This window comes from Grampus griseus (genome assembly GCF_964374135.1).
Source record: "Grampus griseus genome assembly, chromosome: 16".
Lineage (NCBI taxonomy): Eukaryota > Metazoa > Chordata > Mammalia > Artiodactyla > Delphinidae > Grampus > Grampus griseus.
Genome location: NC_139010.1, coordinates 22,934,333 through 22,949,180, shown reverse-complemented (window position 1 = coordinate 22,949,180; position 14,848 = coordinate 22,934,333). Strand labels below are relative to the sequence as shown.

The 14,848-nt window shown below is 40.0% G+C and overlaps 1 protein-coding gene across 2 annotated transcripts in view; it reads right to left on the bottom strand.

Annotated features, from left to right (window-relative positions):
* The window catches only part of MYPN (myopalladin), an 82,868-nt gene that overhangs the window by 6,726 nt on the left and 61,294 nt on the right, over window positions 1-14,848 (bottom strand). For both annotated transcript variants that reach the window (XM_082673195.1, XM_082673194.1), the window contains 7 exons: window positions 11,824-12,045; window positions 10,352-10,501; window positions 9,150-9,232; window positions 7,834-7,960; window positions 6,573-6,780; window positions 4,807-4,972; window positions 1,456-1,589 (listed from right to left, as the gene is read on the bottom strand). In XM_082673195.1, the coding sequence (XP_082529321.1) occupies window positions 1,456-1,589; window positions 4,807-4,972; window positions 6,573-6,780; window positions 7,834-7,960; window positions 9,150-9,232; window positions 10,352-10,501; window positions 11,824-12,045 (1,090 nt within the window). The remainder of the gene's footprint in view (window positions 1-1,455; window positions 1,590-4,806; window positions 4,973-6,572; window positions 6,781-7,833; window positions 7,961-9,149; window positions 9,233-10,351; window positions 10,502-11,823; window positions 12,046-14,848) is intronic.

The window sequence follows — 14,848 nt, the reverse complement described above, 5'->3', positions numbered from 1 at the left end:
GTTTCCTTCTGACATGGTGAAGTGGGTGAAATGGTAAGGCATTAGCCTGGATTAAGAAACATATCACTGGCGTGTCTCTCCTCGGATCCTCCCAGGGGAAAGTACATTCGAGCCAGCGTCCCTCACGGCTGAATTTCTTTTCAAGTCCACGAATTAAGGAAGATAACCAGAAAGCTATGTATTTTCTCTAAATATTAGACTTAGGGAAAATGGCAGGCCAAGACCCCTCCTGTATGGTACCAAAGAAAGGAGGTACCTGGCGGTCCAGCGGTTAAGACCCCGCGCTTCCACTGCAGGGGGGCACGGGTTCGATCCCTGGTGGGGGAATTAAGATCCTGCATGGCGCGCGGCACGGCCAAAAAAAATGAAAAAGGGGGGGGGGGCGGGTGCACCTATAAATAGCAGGGACCTCAGGTTCTAGGCAGAGTTACTGTTTCTTATTTGTTATTCTGGTTAATCATGTTAAACCAGTAATGAATAAGAAACTTATTAAGCCAACAAATTAGTTCTTTTAAAAGAGGGGGGAAAAAAGGTTTACTCTTTTGGGTTAAGGAATATGTCTTCAAAAATACCAGTTAATGTCAAAATTATAGAGAGGAGTAGAGTACACAAATACATTAATAAAGATTAATTTGTTAAGTGTTTTTGAAAATTAGAAACATGGCTCAAAGGAACGATATAAAACCTGGATTTGCATTCCAGCTGTAGTCACTTAATCTCTCTGAGTCTCTGCATTTCTTCTGCATTTAAATGAGGGTAACAACAATTACAATAATCTCATGGGTTTAGGAGGATCTTAGGGTACCATTTCATAAATTACGAGTCACTGTACAAAAGTCATCTGATATCAGTATCATTAGGACAGCTCTCTATTATTAGTCTGATTGTGAGATTGGAGTAATAAATATTTGTGGAATTAATTAACAAATGAATAGGGTCTGGAAAATTCTGCTGGGTGGAGGTATGACTGGGGAATAACAGGCAGTGGGGAGGGAGTTCCAGTGGGTGACCCATGGCGGCAAGGAGATGGCATGAAGATGCTGGGTGATTAGAAGTACAAGCACAGGTACACTCTGAAGTAGTTGTAATTCCTAGTATTAGAAGTACAGAAAAATTAACCTCTTTTGGAAGACGATTAACCTTCTAGTGAAATGAAGGAGCGTACAAAAGCCTGAGGTGACTAGGATAAAATGACTTAAAAAATCCATCTCTTAAGCACTAAACTATGATCTAACCAATTCATTTATGAAAACATACTACATCTATCCTAAAAGAAAAAAGATTTTTTTGGCCACGCCGTGCAGCTTGCGGGATCTCAGTTCCCCGACCAGGGACTGAACCGGGGCCTAGTCAGTGAAAGTGCCAAGTTCTAACCACTGGACAACCAGAGAATTCCCCCAAAAAAGATCTTTAATCTGCCTGTCCACACAGATCTACCGATGCCATTATACTTACCATATATATCCAACCTGGCAGTGCATGACACGATGCCGGCTTCATTCTTGGCTGACAATGTGTACCATCCAGCGTCTGATTTCTTGGCTGGCTGAATGAGGAGGCAGACATACCCAGTTGTGTCCTGGTGCATGCTGGAGAAAAGAAAGAATGTATCCGTATTGTATCTGGGGGTAGAAGCGGCCTTGTCGAGTTTAGGGCTCCGGGAAACTCGGGCAAGTCAGGCAGTGCAGTGCTTCTCCTCGCCTCCCTGACCCTAGCAGGAGGGAAGGGGATTCAGCTGGAAGCAAGCAGCAGGGGCAGACTTGAAGGTGGAAAGAAGAGGGTCGGTAGCCATGGCTGAGACCTGTTCTTGCCCTCTCCACTCTCCTCCCAGGAGGACTCCCACTTGTCACAACCAAAGTACAGAGAAAATCTCTTTTCCGAACCAGGCTGGACATTGCAACAAGAACTTTGTTAAAAAGCTACGGGAAAGTAGACCAAAACGAGAGTCCAGGGATGGATGGACTGTTAGCATGGATGGGGTCTTTTCTTTTCTTTCTTTCTTCCTTCCTTCCTTCCTTCCTTCCTTCCTTCCTTCCTTCCTTCCTTCCTTCCTTCCTTCCTTCCTTCCTTCCTTCCTTCCTCCCTCCCTCCCTCCCTCCCTCTCTCTCTCTCTCTCTCTCTTTCTTTCTTTCTAATTGAAATATCATTGATTTACAATGCTGTGTTAGTTTCTGGTGTACAGCAAAGTGATTCAGTTATACATATAACTTTTTCAGATTCTTCTCCATTATAGATTTATTACAAGGTACTGAATATAGTTCCCTGTGCTATACAGTAGGGCCTTGTTGTTTATCTATTTTATATATAGTAGTGTGTATCTGTTAATGCTAAACTCCTAATCTATCCCTCCCCCCACCCTTTACCCTTTGGTAACATTAAGTTTGTTTTCTATGTCTGTGGGTCTATTTCTGTTTTGTAAATAAGTTCATTTGTATCATTTTTTTAGATTCCATATACAAGTGATATCATATGATATTTGTCTTTCTCTGTCTGACTTACTTCACTTAGTATGATAATCTCTAGGTCCATCCATGTTGCTGCAAATGGCATTATTTCATTCTTTTTTATGGGTGAGTAATATTCCATTGTGTGTATGTATGTATGTGTGTGTGTGTATGTATATATATATATATGTATATACCACAACTTCTTTATCCATTCATCTGTTGATGGACACTCAAATTGCTTCCATGTTTTGGCTATTGTAAATAGTGCCGCTGTGGACATTGGGGTGCATGTATCTTTTTGAATTAGAGTTTTTGTCTTTTTCGGATATATGCCCAGGAGTGGGATTGCTGGATCATATGGTAGCTCTATTTTTAGTTTTTAAAGGAACCTCCATACTGTTCTACATAGTGGCTGCACCAATTTATATTCTCACCAACAGTGTAGGAGGGTTCCCTTTTCTCCACACCCTCTCCATCATTTATTATTTTTAGACTTTTCGATGATGGCCATTCTGACTGGTGTGAGGTGATATCTCATTGTAGTTTTGATTTGAATTTCTTTAATAATTAGCAGTGTTGAGCATCTTTTCATGTGCCTGTTGGCATCTGGCTGTGTTCTTTGGAGAAATGTTTATTTAGGTCTTCTGCCCAGTTTTTGATTGGGTTGTTTGTTTTTTGACATTGAGCTGTATGAGCTGTGTGTATATTTTGGAAATTAAGCCCTTGTTGGTCACATTGTTTGCAAATATCTACTCTCGTTCCGTATGTTTTCATTTCATTTTGTTTATGGTTTCCTGTGCTCTGCAAAAGCTTATAAGTTTCATTAGGTCACATTTGTTTATTTTTGCTTTTATTTCTACAGTGTTGCCTTGGGAGACTGACCTAAGAAAACATTGGTATGATTTATATCAGTGAATGTTTTGCCTATGTTCTCTTCTAGGAATTTTATGGTGTCATGTCTTATATTTAAGTCTTTAATCCATTTTGAGTTTATTTTTGTGTATGGTGTGAGCGAGTGTTCTAACTTCATTGATTTACATGCGGCTGTCCAGCTTTCCCAACACCACTTGCTAAAGAGACTGTCTTTCCTCCATTGTATATTCTTGCCTCCTTTGTCGAAGATTAATTGGCTCTAGGTGTGTAGGTTTATTTATGGGCTCTGTATTCTGTTCCATTGATCCATATGGCTGTTTTTGTGCCAATACCACGCTGGGATATCCAAGAGCATGGGACATCTTTCCGTTTCTTTGTAGCATCTTCAGTTTCCTTTATCAACGTTTATAGTTCTTAGCGTGTAAGTCTTTCACTTCCTTGGTCAGGTTTATTCCTAAGTACTTTATTTTTTTTTGATACAATTTTAAAATGGATTGTTTTTCTTTACTTTCTCTTTCTGATATTTCATTGTTAGTGTAAAGAAATGCAACAGATTTCTGTATGTTAATCTTGTATCCTGCTACCTTGCTGAATTTGTTTATCAGGTCTAATAGTTTTTGTATGCAGTCTTTAGGGTGGAGGGGGTATTTCTTAATATATCCATGGGCATGTGCAGCATTTAGCTTAATACAGTTCAGGAGCAAATCAGCATGTTCTTTCCTTCTGTTTTCTCTATGTCAGTAGTTCTTAACTAACCTTGACTGCATATTGCAACCCTAGATAATTACATCAGAATTTCAGGCTGTGTTTGACACGTTTCATTAATTTACACTGAAGTGTTAACTCAAGAATATTCTCTGTTCTTGCTTATATTTTACCAGAGAAAAACCCTGACTTATATGTACATAGACTTTTTTAGATGCCCAGATTCTGTAAAACCGAATATTTTCTAGGACAAATTCAGTTTACTGTGAAGAAATAATTCTCAGTAGAAATTTCTGTACATAAGCTGCCTTTGTAGCATAAAACCAAAATGGCAAAGAATGAAGGATGCTTAGGGGAAATTAAGGAAAGCACCCACTTTAAGAAACTGGATCCTTAAAGTTACTTAAAAAACAGCCCTGTCGTGATGGATGGAGAAGGAGTATTACTTTAATATTTTATTTTGCTTTATTTTATTTTAGCTTTTTACTGTCAAAAGGTTTTCTGTGTGCTAATGCGACTGAAGACACATGACAAAAAATAGGCACTATCTTTATAAATTCCTCATACCTTTTTAAGCTTGAAAATTAAGGTTTTAAAACTGTGGGACATCTGTACACTGCGCTACCCCTCAGCAACAGAGAGGAATAAATTCTTGATAAGCACAGTAATGTGTGAAACAAATACATGATGCTAAGTGAAAGAAACCAGATTCAAAAGGCTACAGAGTTATTTGGGCGGCCTGACAAGCCTCGGTGAACTTGACCGAGGGTGGAGCCTGTACCTGATCCTCTCTCTGGTGAAGGGGATGGTCTCATTGTCTTTCTTCCAGTAGAACACAGGTGGAGGCATGCCTATCACCCGGCACTCCAGTCTCACTGGGTGGCCTTCGGGAACGCCGCTGTTCTGCAGTTTCTCCAGGATTACAGGTGCTTTCTTCACTTCTTTGGCTGAATGAGAGAAGGGCAGTGCTAGTTTGAAGAGTAAGTGCCTTGGGGTCCATGCCTCAAACAAATTACAGTTCTGGAATCTAGCAGAGTGAGCACCCACCCACCTTTACCTCTTCTTTAGAACACTTCTCAAGCCTCTTAGTGAAGATCACTGCCTTGATAAAAGCTCCAGAAATGAAGCTTGATAAAAAAGAAATGAGGAAACTGTCTCTGCCTGTCTTATGAGGGACTACACTTAAGGATTTGGGTCACACACATGGGATGCATATGGTAGGTGTGGAATTGAGGGAGTTTCTTTTATTGCTCAGCAGTAAATTTTGAGAAACAGTATATTATATGTACTAAATATATCTCTTTTTTCTTTTTTAGAGGAGTTTATTTTGTAGAAGATATATTAATTTTCCCTCAACTTTTTATCTTGAAAAATTTTATAGCTACAGAAAAGTTGAAAGAAGTATACTATTTAAAAAAAAACCACACACACAAATTATGCTTCCTAGGGAGGCTTTTTTTCCCCCCACAGAACCAATTAAGGCAAAGCTACCTCGTATCTCAGGGTTCCCTAGTCAATAGCAAAACAGTGGGAAAAGAGTAAAAGCCGCAATCACCGTATCCTCGCAGAATGAGCTTTTCCTACTCTGTTGGTGAGATGGAATTAGATGGAATTAGATGGAATTAGATGAGGATGAGAAAAAGAAAAAAATATACTGAGGAGACAGCTACTAGCTTAGAGAGAGAATTAGCATTCTGAAGCTACCCTGATTTCCTTCAGGGGCCATACGAGGGAGACAGCGGGAGAAAGCCCAGCACAAGATTTCATACATTCTGAAATCTAATTCTGGCTGGACTACTGCCCCGAGGGGCTGGCACCTCCCAGGTGACAGTGACTTGTTGTCCTTATCTGTGGACATGACAGTGTTTTGTTCACATCATCTTATAAGGTAAGGGTTTGGTTGTGTAGTTACAGATTCAAGTGCCTTCCACATTCCAGGCACTGAGTCAGATGTCAGAGATACACAGAAGAACGTCAGAATCTCTGACCTCAGAGGCTCATGGTGTCTTCAGGGAGGCAAAAGGGGAAATAGTTACACCGAAGCCATGAGTGCTGTAAGAGACTCTCCTTTACTAAGTGCTATGGAAACAGAGGAGGATGTAACCTGGTGGATCCACTGTGCCTTTGTGGTGACATTTGAATTAAGTCTTAGAGAATGAGTAGGAGGTTGCTAGGCAAAGAAGGGCATTCCACGTAGAGGGACCACGGATGCAAAGGCATGGAAGCTTGGGGTGGGGGGAGACCCTGGAGTGTTCCAGGAGTGATGGGCTATAGGGCAAGTGACCTGAATTTAGTGATAGTCAATTAGTAATTACAATGACTACCATTTATTTCAAGCATGATATACACAAAGTACCATATTATGTTTTTAGCTTACTGATACGTTTTCGAAAGCAACATAGGAAACACAGCCCTTATTACAGTGAAGGAGAAACTAAGATGAGACTCCATGGGACAAAGGACTAAGGGATTACATCAGAGGCTCTGCATGTTTCTGTAATCACCTTGGAGGGAGTTACGTTTAGGGGTCCCAGCAGCAAACCTTACCTACTACGGTGAGGTCCAGACTAAAGGAATTCTGCCCGGTTTTGTTGGTAGCAACACAGGTGTAGGTCCCTGCGTCACGTTGAGTGAGTGGGTCAATGAGCAAAGAGTGGACTCCAGTCTCCCTGACCAGCATCTTGTGGGAGGTGTCGGGGAGCACAGGCTGGCCGTTGAGCAGCCACGTCAGCTCCGGAGGCGGCAGGCCACTCACCTAATAAGCAACAGGACAGACGAGGCAAATGACAGATCGATGACAGACAGATTTATTTGGTGGCTGAATTCTTAAAAAGCTAAATAGATAGATGAAATAGGCCTGTGGGATCAGTTTCAGAGATATTGCTTACACACCTAATAAGCAACAGGTAGCCAAGAAAGGCACAGACATTAAACCAGCGTTCTCAAAGCCAGCTGTGTGTCATAATCACATGAGGAGCATTTGACCATCCTGTTGCCCACTTACTATATTAAATCAGAATCTTTGGGGGTGGGACCCAGTCATGGGTTTCTTTCAGGCTTTAGGGTGGAAGACGTTAATCCCAAATATTATTTAGGTAACTAGTGAGAGAGCAAGAACCACCTAGAGAAGTGGATTCTATAAACGCGTAACCTTAAGCCTTTACTAATTCGTGTCTAAATGTCCATAGCATTCTATGGACAGAAGGGGTGACTTAAGTTACTGTTCATACTGAGAAATATTCACACTGTCCAACTGAACCTAGTTTCCGGTGGAAGAGTTAGAATGTAGACTAGCTGAAGGTGATGGATGTTGAGTAGTATGAGAAACCAGCTTCTGTTTTCATAAACTGCCTTGGAGCCATCTTTTCATGACTCTAGTGTTTTCAAAGGCTGTACCTCACAGCAATTCACTTCAAGGTTGCAGAAATCATCCTTATGCCTTTATAGTAATAAAGACTTTCCAGGTACCATATGGAAAATGTCTGAATTACATCACCTCTTCGGTTGTCTTTACAAGCATAGAGTTAACTTGGTACAGTATCAGTGTAACTTTTATTAAGATATAAACACTTAAAGATTTTATGAAATACTTTTGTCTGGTATTAAATGCTCCAGAAGAACCTTGTGGGGGAAAAAGTGCGCGCTCTCTCTCTCTCTCTCTCTCTCTCTCTCTCTCTCTCTTCCTCAGTCCCCTTTCCCCGAAAAAACAACAAACATAAAACAAATACAAACAAAAACAGGTGCATACAAACAAACAAATACAAAATATGAACAGATTTGGAACCAAGAATGGTGTACTAGAGTCTACCTTACAGTCCAGGCGACAGAGGCGCCCCTCGTGAGCTACCATATCCCCAGGAGCCTGCAGGAAATGTGGTCGGAAAAATCGTTCCTGTAGGGGCTCTTTGTCTCTTTCTTGCGCTCGGGACCTTACTCTAAAACAGCAAGCATGTTCAGGCATTACGCATAGAAACCACTTCAAAACTTACGACAGTATAGACATTTAGGCATGGCTCTCGGGCCTGGAGAAAGATTTTTTGGGGGAGTGGGGGTGGCTGGACCATGAAGGGATAATAAATAATAGTGTGGAGCTGATGTAAAAAGCAAAGTACTAGCTATCTCACCCACTGTAGGGTTATCTTGTGAGATCTGTAATTAAATAAACAGGCTTTAGCTTCTTTCTCTCTGAAGTCATTCTGGGTTAAGTGACTCAGCTCCCCTTGCCTTGGGTTTGACCAGTTGTTCAGAAGTTTCAGAATCAAGAAATCAGTATTCAATCTGAACCTCAAATAAGAGCCAAAAGAGAAGTCCTGTTTATCACCCAGAACAAGGCAGCTGCAATCCCTGTGTCTCTGAGTAATAAAATTTAACCTGGCTAATAAATTATGTCAGACCATTAAAGATGATCATGAACTTAAACTGGTTAAGACTGACCACAGTAACAGCTGTTCTTGAAGAAGGAAAAAAAAAAACAACTGAACAAGAAGGTAGAGTTGCAACGGTGGTAAAATACTGTATCTGAAACATGGGTCACTATTTTTGTCCCTTTGGTAAGTCTAATGTAATTCATCCACGTCAGCAACTATGAAATGCTTTGCTAAGACTTTGTGGCACCGTAAGACTCAAGAGAAAGCCAGGCTCTTTCTTCTTAGTGATTAGTAAAATTGGAGAGGAGGAAAGTCAGTTGCTGTGTTGGAGGCAACTGTTATATTGGAGACAATAACAACAACAGAAATCTTTTATCAGTATACATATACTCATTAACGGTTTCTGTTTTTTAAAGACAAGGTAATTTAATTCAGAGAGTCTAATTTATATATTATGTGCACAGGTGCTACTGATGGTTGCAATTTTTGAACCATTAAAAGTGTGCCGTGGACCAATGCTTCTCAAATTTAATGCGCTTATGAATTACCTGGGGAGCTTATTAAAATGTAGATTCTGATCAGTATGTCTGGGTGGGGCTTGGGATTCTGCATTTGCAACAAGCTCCCAAGTGATGCTGGTGCTGCAGGTGGAGGACTACACTTTAGTTGACAATTTGTAGACCAGATACTTCAGTGCTCATTGTGGTGGGTGGCTGCTTGGGAGGGGCTAGAGAAGGGAGATTCTTACTGTCTTTACCTGTGAGGCTGACCAGCAGCTGTTAGTCGACTTCGAATGGGCAAACCTTGTACCATCAAGTGGCCAGAACAGCTGATTCTCCCCTGAGAAACAGAAAATGAAGGAGATTAAAATAAATAAAAACAATTCTACATGTTTTCAGTACATATACATTCTTATGGACCAGAACATTATGAACTTTTTGGCTAACTATTATGAGTTTTTTTTTTTTTTTTGGAGGGGGGATGAAAACAATATAACTCCTTAAATCACTGTTAATATTCCAGGGGAAACGATTTTTAAGAATATTGTGACTTTCATTTTTAAGCTGAGAGATGAACAGACATAAATGTAAAAAAATGTGAAATCTTGTGCATTTAGCATTATTTGTAGGCACATGCAGAGATCATGGTCAAGTATTTTTATACTTTCCTCAATAGAAGTTATCTTCAAAACTAACATTTTAATAGGAGGAGTGGGTGAGTGGAAATTATAGTTCTGTACCTCCTATTCTAGTAGTAGTTGAAGATATTTATTCTGCCATATCTTTAAGGGGAATTTTAAGTCTTGGTCTCTTCAGAAAAGGAAAGTGAAAGATTATGGCTTTCCAACTTTTACCAAAAAAAATTTTTTTTATGAGTGAGGGATATTCACAAGTAATTTGCTTATTCTCTAAAGAACAAAAACTAGAAAATCTTTTTTTTTTTTTTCGGTACGCGGGCCTCTGTGGCCTCTCCCATTGCGGAGCACAGGCTCCAGACGCGCAGGCTCAGCGGCCATGGCTCACGGGCCCAGCCTCGCCGCGGCATGTGGGATCCTCCCGGACCGGGGCACAAACCCGCATCCCCTGCCATCGGCAGGCGGACCCTCAACCACTGCGCCACCAGGGAAGCTCGCAAATCATTCTTTGATAGAATAATTTGTTGACTCTTCAAGAGAGTCAATGAGTTGATCAAAACAAGATTTACTCCAATAGGTCTGGGGCATATACTTAGTGAGTAGATACTACTAATGTCCTTTGACAAAGGCTGAAGGGTGGCGTGACCCATCAGTGGCTAAGTGGTCTTATAAGTTGTGATACTGTGCTCTAGTTACACAGTCTCTATGCTCCTTATTCATTCTCCTCAGAAATCCTTAGTAACTTGCACTTCTCAAGGTTTATTCACAATGACATGAACCACTCCTTCCTGAGTGCAGTACAGCGTGGAACCCTGCGTCTCTACCTGGGGGTTGGCCGCCATGATGGTGTAGTTGCCGTCATCATCGCCGGTGGTGGAGTCAATGTACAGAGAACATGTCCCGTCTCCTTCTCGCCTCATTTTGAAGTGCTCATTTCTTTTTGAAATCTGCTTCCCATCTTTGAACCAGTAAACCTGAAGTGAAAAATAATCAAGGAGAATATACACTGTTCTGTACATCTTTTTTTTTTTTGGCTGCACCATGCAGCATGCACAATCTTAGTTCCCTGATCAGGGATGGACCCTGTGCCCACTGCATTGGGAGCGTGGAGTCTTAACCACTGGACCACAAGGGGAGTCCCTGTTCTGTACATCTTTAGAGGATAATGGTACAAGGAGTAGGATAAGGCAAGGATCGATTGCCATCTCTACAACTAGTAACCCATCCCTTATACAACACTTAGAAAACAATTTTTAAACATATTACAAATGACAGTATAATATGCTCCTCCACTTGTACATATACAATATTTAAGTAAGAAATTATGTATAATTTAAGATTGAGATAAAGCTTTTGATTATTTTTATTATATTTATAATTACTTAAAAAGCCACCCTAAGGACCAGACATGTCTTCAGAGGCAAAATAATTAAAACCGGGAGCCTGGAACTTTTCCTATTATCCTTTTACAAACTCAAGTCTCCTGAAGTCCGAGATCTCAAGGCCTAGAATAGCTGACCTTACTTGAAAGGATAGTATCGTTTATTATATCAAATGGAATGAGGCCAGGATTCAATTGCTAAATTGCTAAATTTCTCCTCTGACTAAAATTTAACTATACATAGTTTTCAAGTTAAGTTATGCATGTATCAAGGAGATCTTTCAAAGACAGGGGAGTTAAAGTACTGGTTGCAGCTGCCCTTCTCTACCTTTCCTGGTTACCTAATCATACATACTAACGCCATGTTAATGTTTGTGAAAGTAGAGTGGATAGATTCCCTGCTGTAGACATACTGGGTGTAAATTCTTCTCTCAGCTGACTGCCAAAAAGTCTGGTGACTCATAAGATTTTTCAGCAGCCAGTGATAACGATGTGACATTTTTGGCATTTACCAACCTAACAGTAATAATACAAATATACCTCACTTTGTACAACAGGCAGGCTGTAGATATTCAGCAGATGTTAAATAGAAAGAAAAGTATCAGTTTGGTGAGTTTGATGGTTGAGAGAATCAATAGCCCAAAATAGAGGATCATGACTAAGGAATTTATTTTCAACTTTTATAAAAATTTTAATTTACCCATAAGTTATCTGATTTTGTTTTTGCCTGGCTATTTAATGATTCTATTCCTGATTGTATCTTTTTAGTCAGATTACCTGGGCTTTGTTAATTTTCTGGTATTGATTTTCATTCCCTCTGTAGATACTGCACTAGAGTCTGGTAAGACTTTCTTGAAGGCACTGTCTATAGTTTTGCACTGTTGGTTGGCCAACTGGCTGGTCATCTTCCCCTACCTTTGGGACGGGTATCCCAACAATTTTGCAGGTGAATGTCACTGGAGAGCCTTCGGTGACCCGGAAGTGCTTGAGTCTTTTGTCAAAGATGGGAGCAATACACTTGCCCGTGGGGATCTCATCATGTTGGATTTCATCATCTGATTCATCAACAGGGGTGCGTTCCAAGCGAAACTCTATTTCATTCATCAGCCTCTGCTCAAAGCTTGAAATTTTGTACTCCTGTCAAAATGGCAAACATGTTTTAATTTCAGTTTCTGTGGGTGAGGAAGAATGTGTTCATCAATACAACGTGAGGACGAAACTTTTTAAGATTCGAATGTTAGATTTACATTGTGGAATCTCAGTAAACCAGGCATGTTCCATTTCCAGTTCCTCATCATGGAGCACTGAAGGAGATTTGTGTTTCTACTACAATCCCAAACTGTCCTAGTGAACCCTGATTCCTCACCTTCAGCATGGAGCCCCGGTAGAATATTGTAGGGAATGGAATGAAGATGGAATATAATTTTTGTAGCTACTAATAGTGTCCATTTCAATATATAGAGCTGCCTTTGTGGTATTTTGGCAAAATTATTCTGAACTGCATTCTGATACATGCCTGCATCACCAGCTTCCTGTCTCTACTAGACATTCCCGTCTGCATACTTGAGGAAAACTTGTCTTGAATAAATCTCCCTTGACCCCATGTCTGCCTACACTGTGTCTCTGCTGCCCTCACGACGAAGCTATTTGAAAGAATTTTCTATTATTACAGCCTCATTTCCTTGTCGCCTGTTCTGTCACTAACATACTCCAATTAGGCTTGTGTTCCTACAGTTCCACTGAGATTGCTGCTGTCGGGGTCTTCACATTTGCCAGATCCACAGATAAGTTGTCACTTATCTGTTCTTACCTTACCTGACCTTTCAATAGCATTAGACACAGATGGCTACTTTATCCTTTTTGAAACATTTTTTTTCTGTTGGTTTCCATGACACCCTACTGGTTTTCCTTCTCTTCCCCTAGCTGGTCCTTATCAGTCTCCTTTACTAGCTCTTCCTCCTCTGCTCTAGGTGATCTCATCCAGTCTCACAGCTTCAGATACCTTCTGTATGCTGATGACTCCAAATCCATGTGTCTCAGCCTGGTCTCTCCCCAGAACCCATACGCCCAGTGATCTACTCTACATCATGAGAGTCATATACCCACCAGTATACTCTCTGTCATGGCTTGGGTGCCTCATGGGTGCACCCATGGACCAGCTTAGCATGGTCCAAACAACATGCACTTGATTTCTGTCCCCCAGGGAAGATACTCCTACCCTGCCCTTCCCCATCTTTGGAACTGGCACCACTCTTCATCCATTTGGTTAAGTGGTTAAGCTGGTGTTTCTCACATTACCTATGGTGAAAACCAGATTTTAAAAATAGATTTTTTCAACCTGAAAAAAAACCCTATTTTTTCAATAGATTTTTCAACCAAAATATAAATGAATTACTAGAAAAATAAAATAAAAATGAATTACTAGAAAAATAAAATAGAAAAAGCATGCAGAATTATTATATTCAGTAGACATAAAATTTCTCTGTCAAATGCTCTAGAAATTTCTTAATGGTTACTTTCAATTTCCATACTTATCTCAAGGTGGAGAGATGACAGCTTGCAGACTGGCACAGGTCTAAGACCACACTTTGAGTGCACCGAGTTAACCTAAATCTAGAACTTATCCTGGATTCCTCTGATTGCCTATCCTGCCCTATTCTATCAAGCTTAAATGTCACCTCCCTAAAGCAACTTTCCCAGGCCACTTCATCTAAAGTAACTCCCAATTCTAATTCTCTACAGAGCATGGACTGCTATCTAGTGTTTTTCTTGTTTGTATATTGATTGAATGATTGAATATATCTAAGCCTTAGAATGTTAGCATCAGAAAAACAGAGCTCTTGTCTGTCTTGCATCCCACTATATCAACCATATATGGAATAGTGAGTGCCTGCTACATGGCAGGTGCTCCATGAGTATCTGAAGAATGAAAGAATACATGAACGACATGGGAGCCATCACTTGTTCCAACACTACTGTATCTTTGAGGAATCTGGAGCCATGTGCTTGGGGTGAGGGTGAGCCCTTTGGTTAAACTTGTGTCTCTAGTTAACCATAATTTTATGATTTAGGTAGGCCCCATGGAGATGGTTCTAGGATGCCCCTAAAGTGGAATTTGGGAGCACATGGCTGATTTGCCCCCTAGTCATAGGCAGAGTAATTGAGTTCAGGACTCATGAGATATGTTCTCAAGCTATTAAACCACATCATTCATGTCCTCTAGCTATTGTCTTATACATATCATCGCCTGAATTTGTGCAGAATTGGAACTTAGGAAACACGGACACCAAATGTTTCTTGGTTTTAATTTCTTAGAACCAATTTTAAATCTTCCCTCTCAGCCTCATCTCAGACTGGGTGAACAAAATACATCTACAGCTCTTTCAGGGTAGAAAAATGATTCATCTCCAGTGAAGCGTATTAATTTTTAATCAGATAAACAAACTAATTAAAGTAAAAGATTGTTCACTTCTAATTTGAAACCCAATTTGGTTTAAAAGTATTAAGACTATTTTCTACATTTTGGGTTGTTTTTTTTAAAGTTAATACTTAAAGCTTCCAACTATCTACTTATTAGTTTGAACTACATGAAATTGCCATTTTTGAGGGTTAAAAGAGGTAAAAATATCAGCAATTTCAAATTATTCAACCTAATACTATACAGCGAGTATATTTTCCATAAATACATTAACTAATCCCACAAATTTGAAATGTTTCCTAGTCTTGACAATTTAAAATCCCATAAGGAATATATTTTTTTTCCTTGTTGAATTGCATTCATGCTCCTAAATGGGTATTATTTTTCCTTTTAGCAAATTTGTTTATTTTTTGGATGTTTAGGAGTAAAACCAATGAGTCATTTTATTCTCTTACTATGTGAGGTAGGTGCTAAATAGCTGTAGTATTTTAAAAATAATAGTCAAAAGCATAATTCATATAG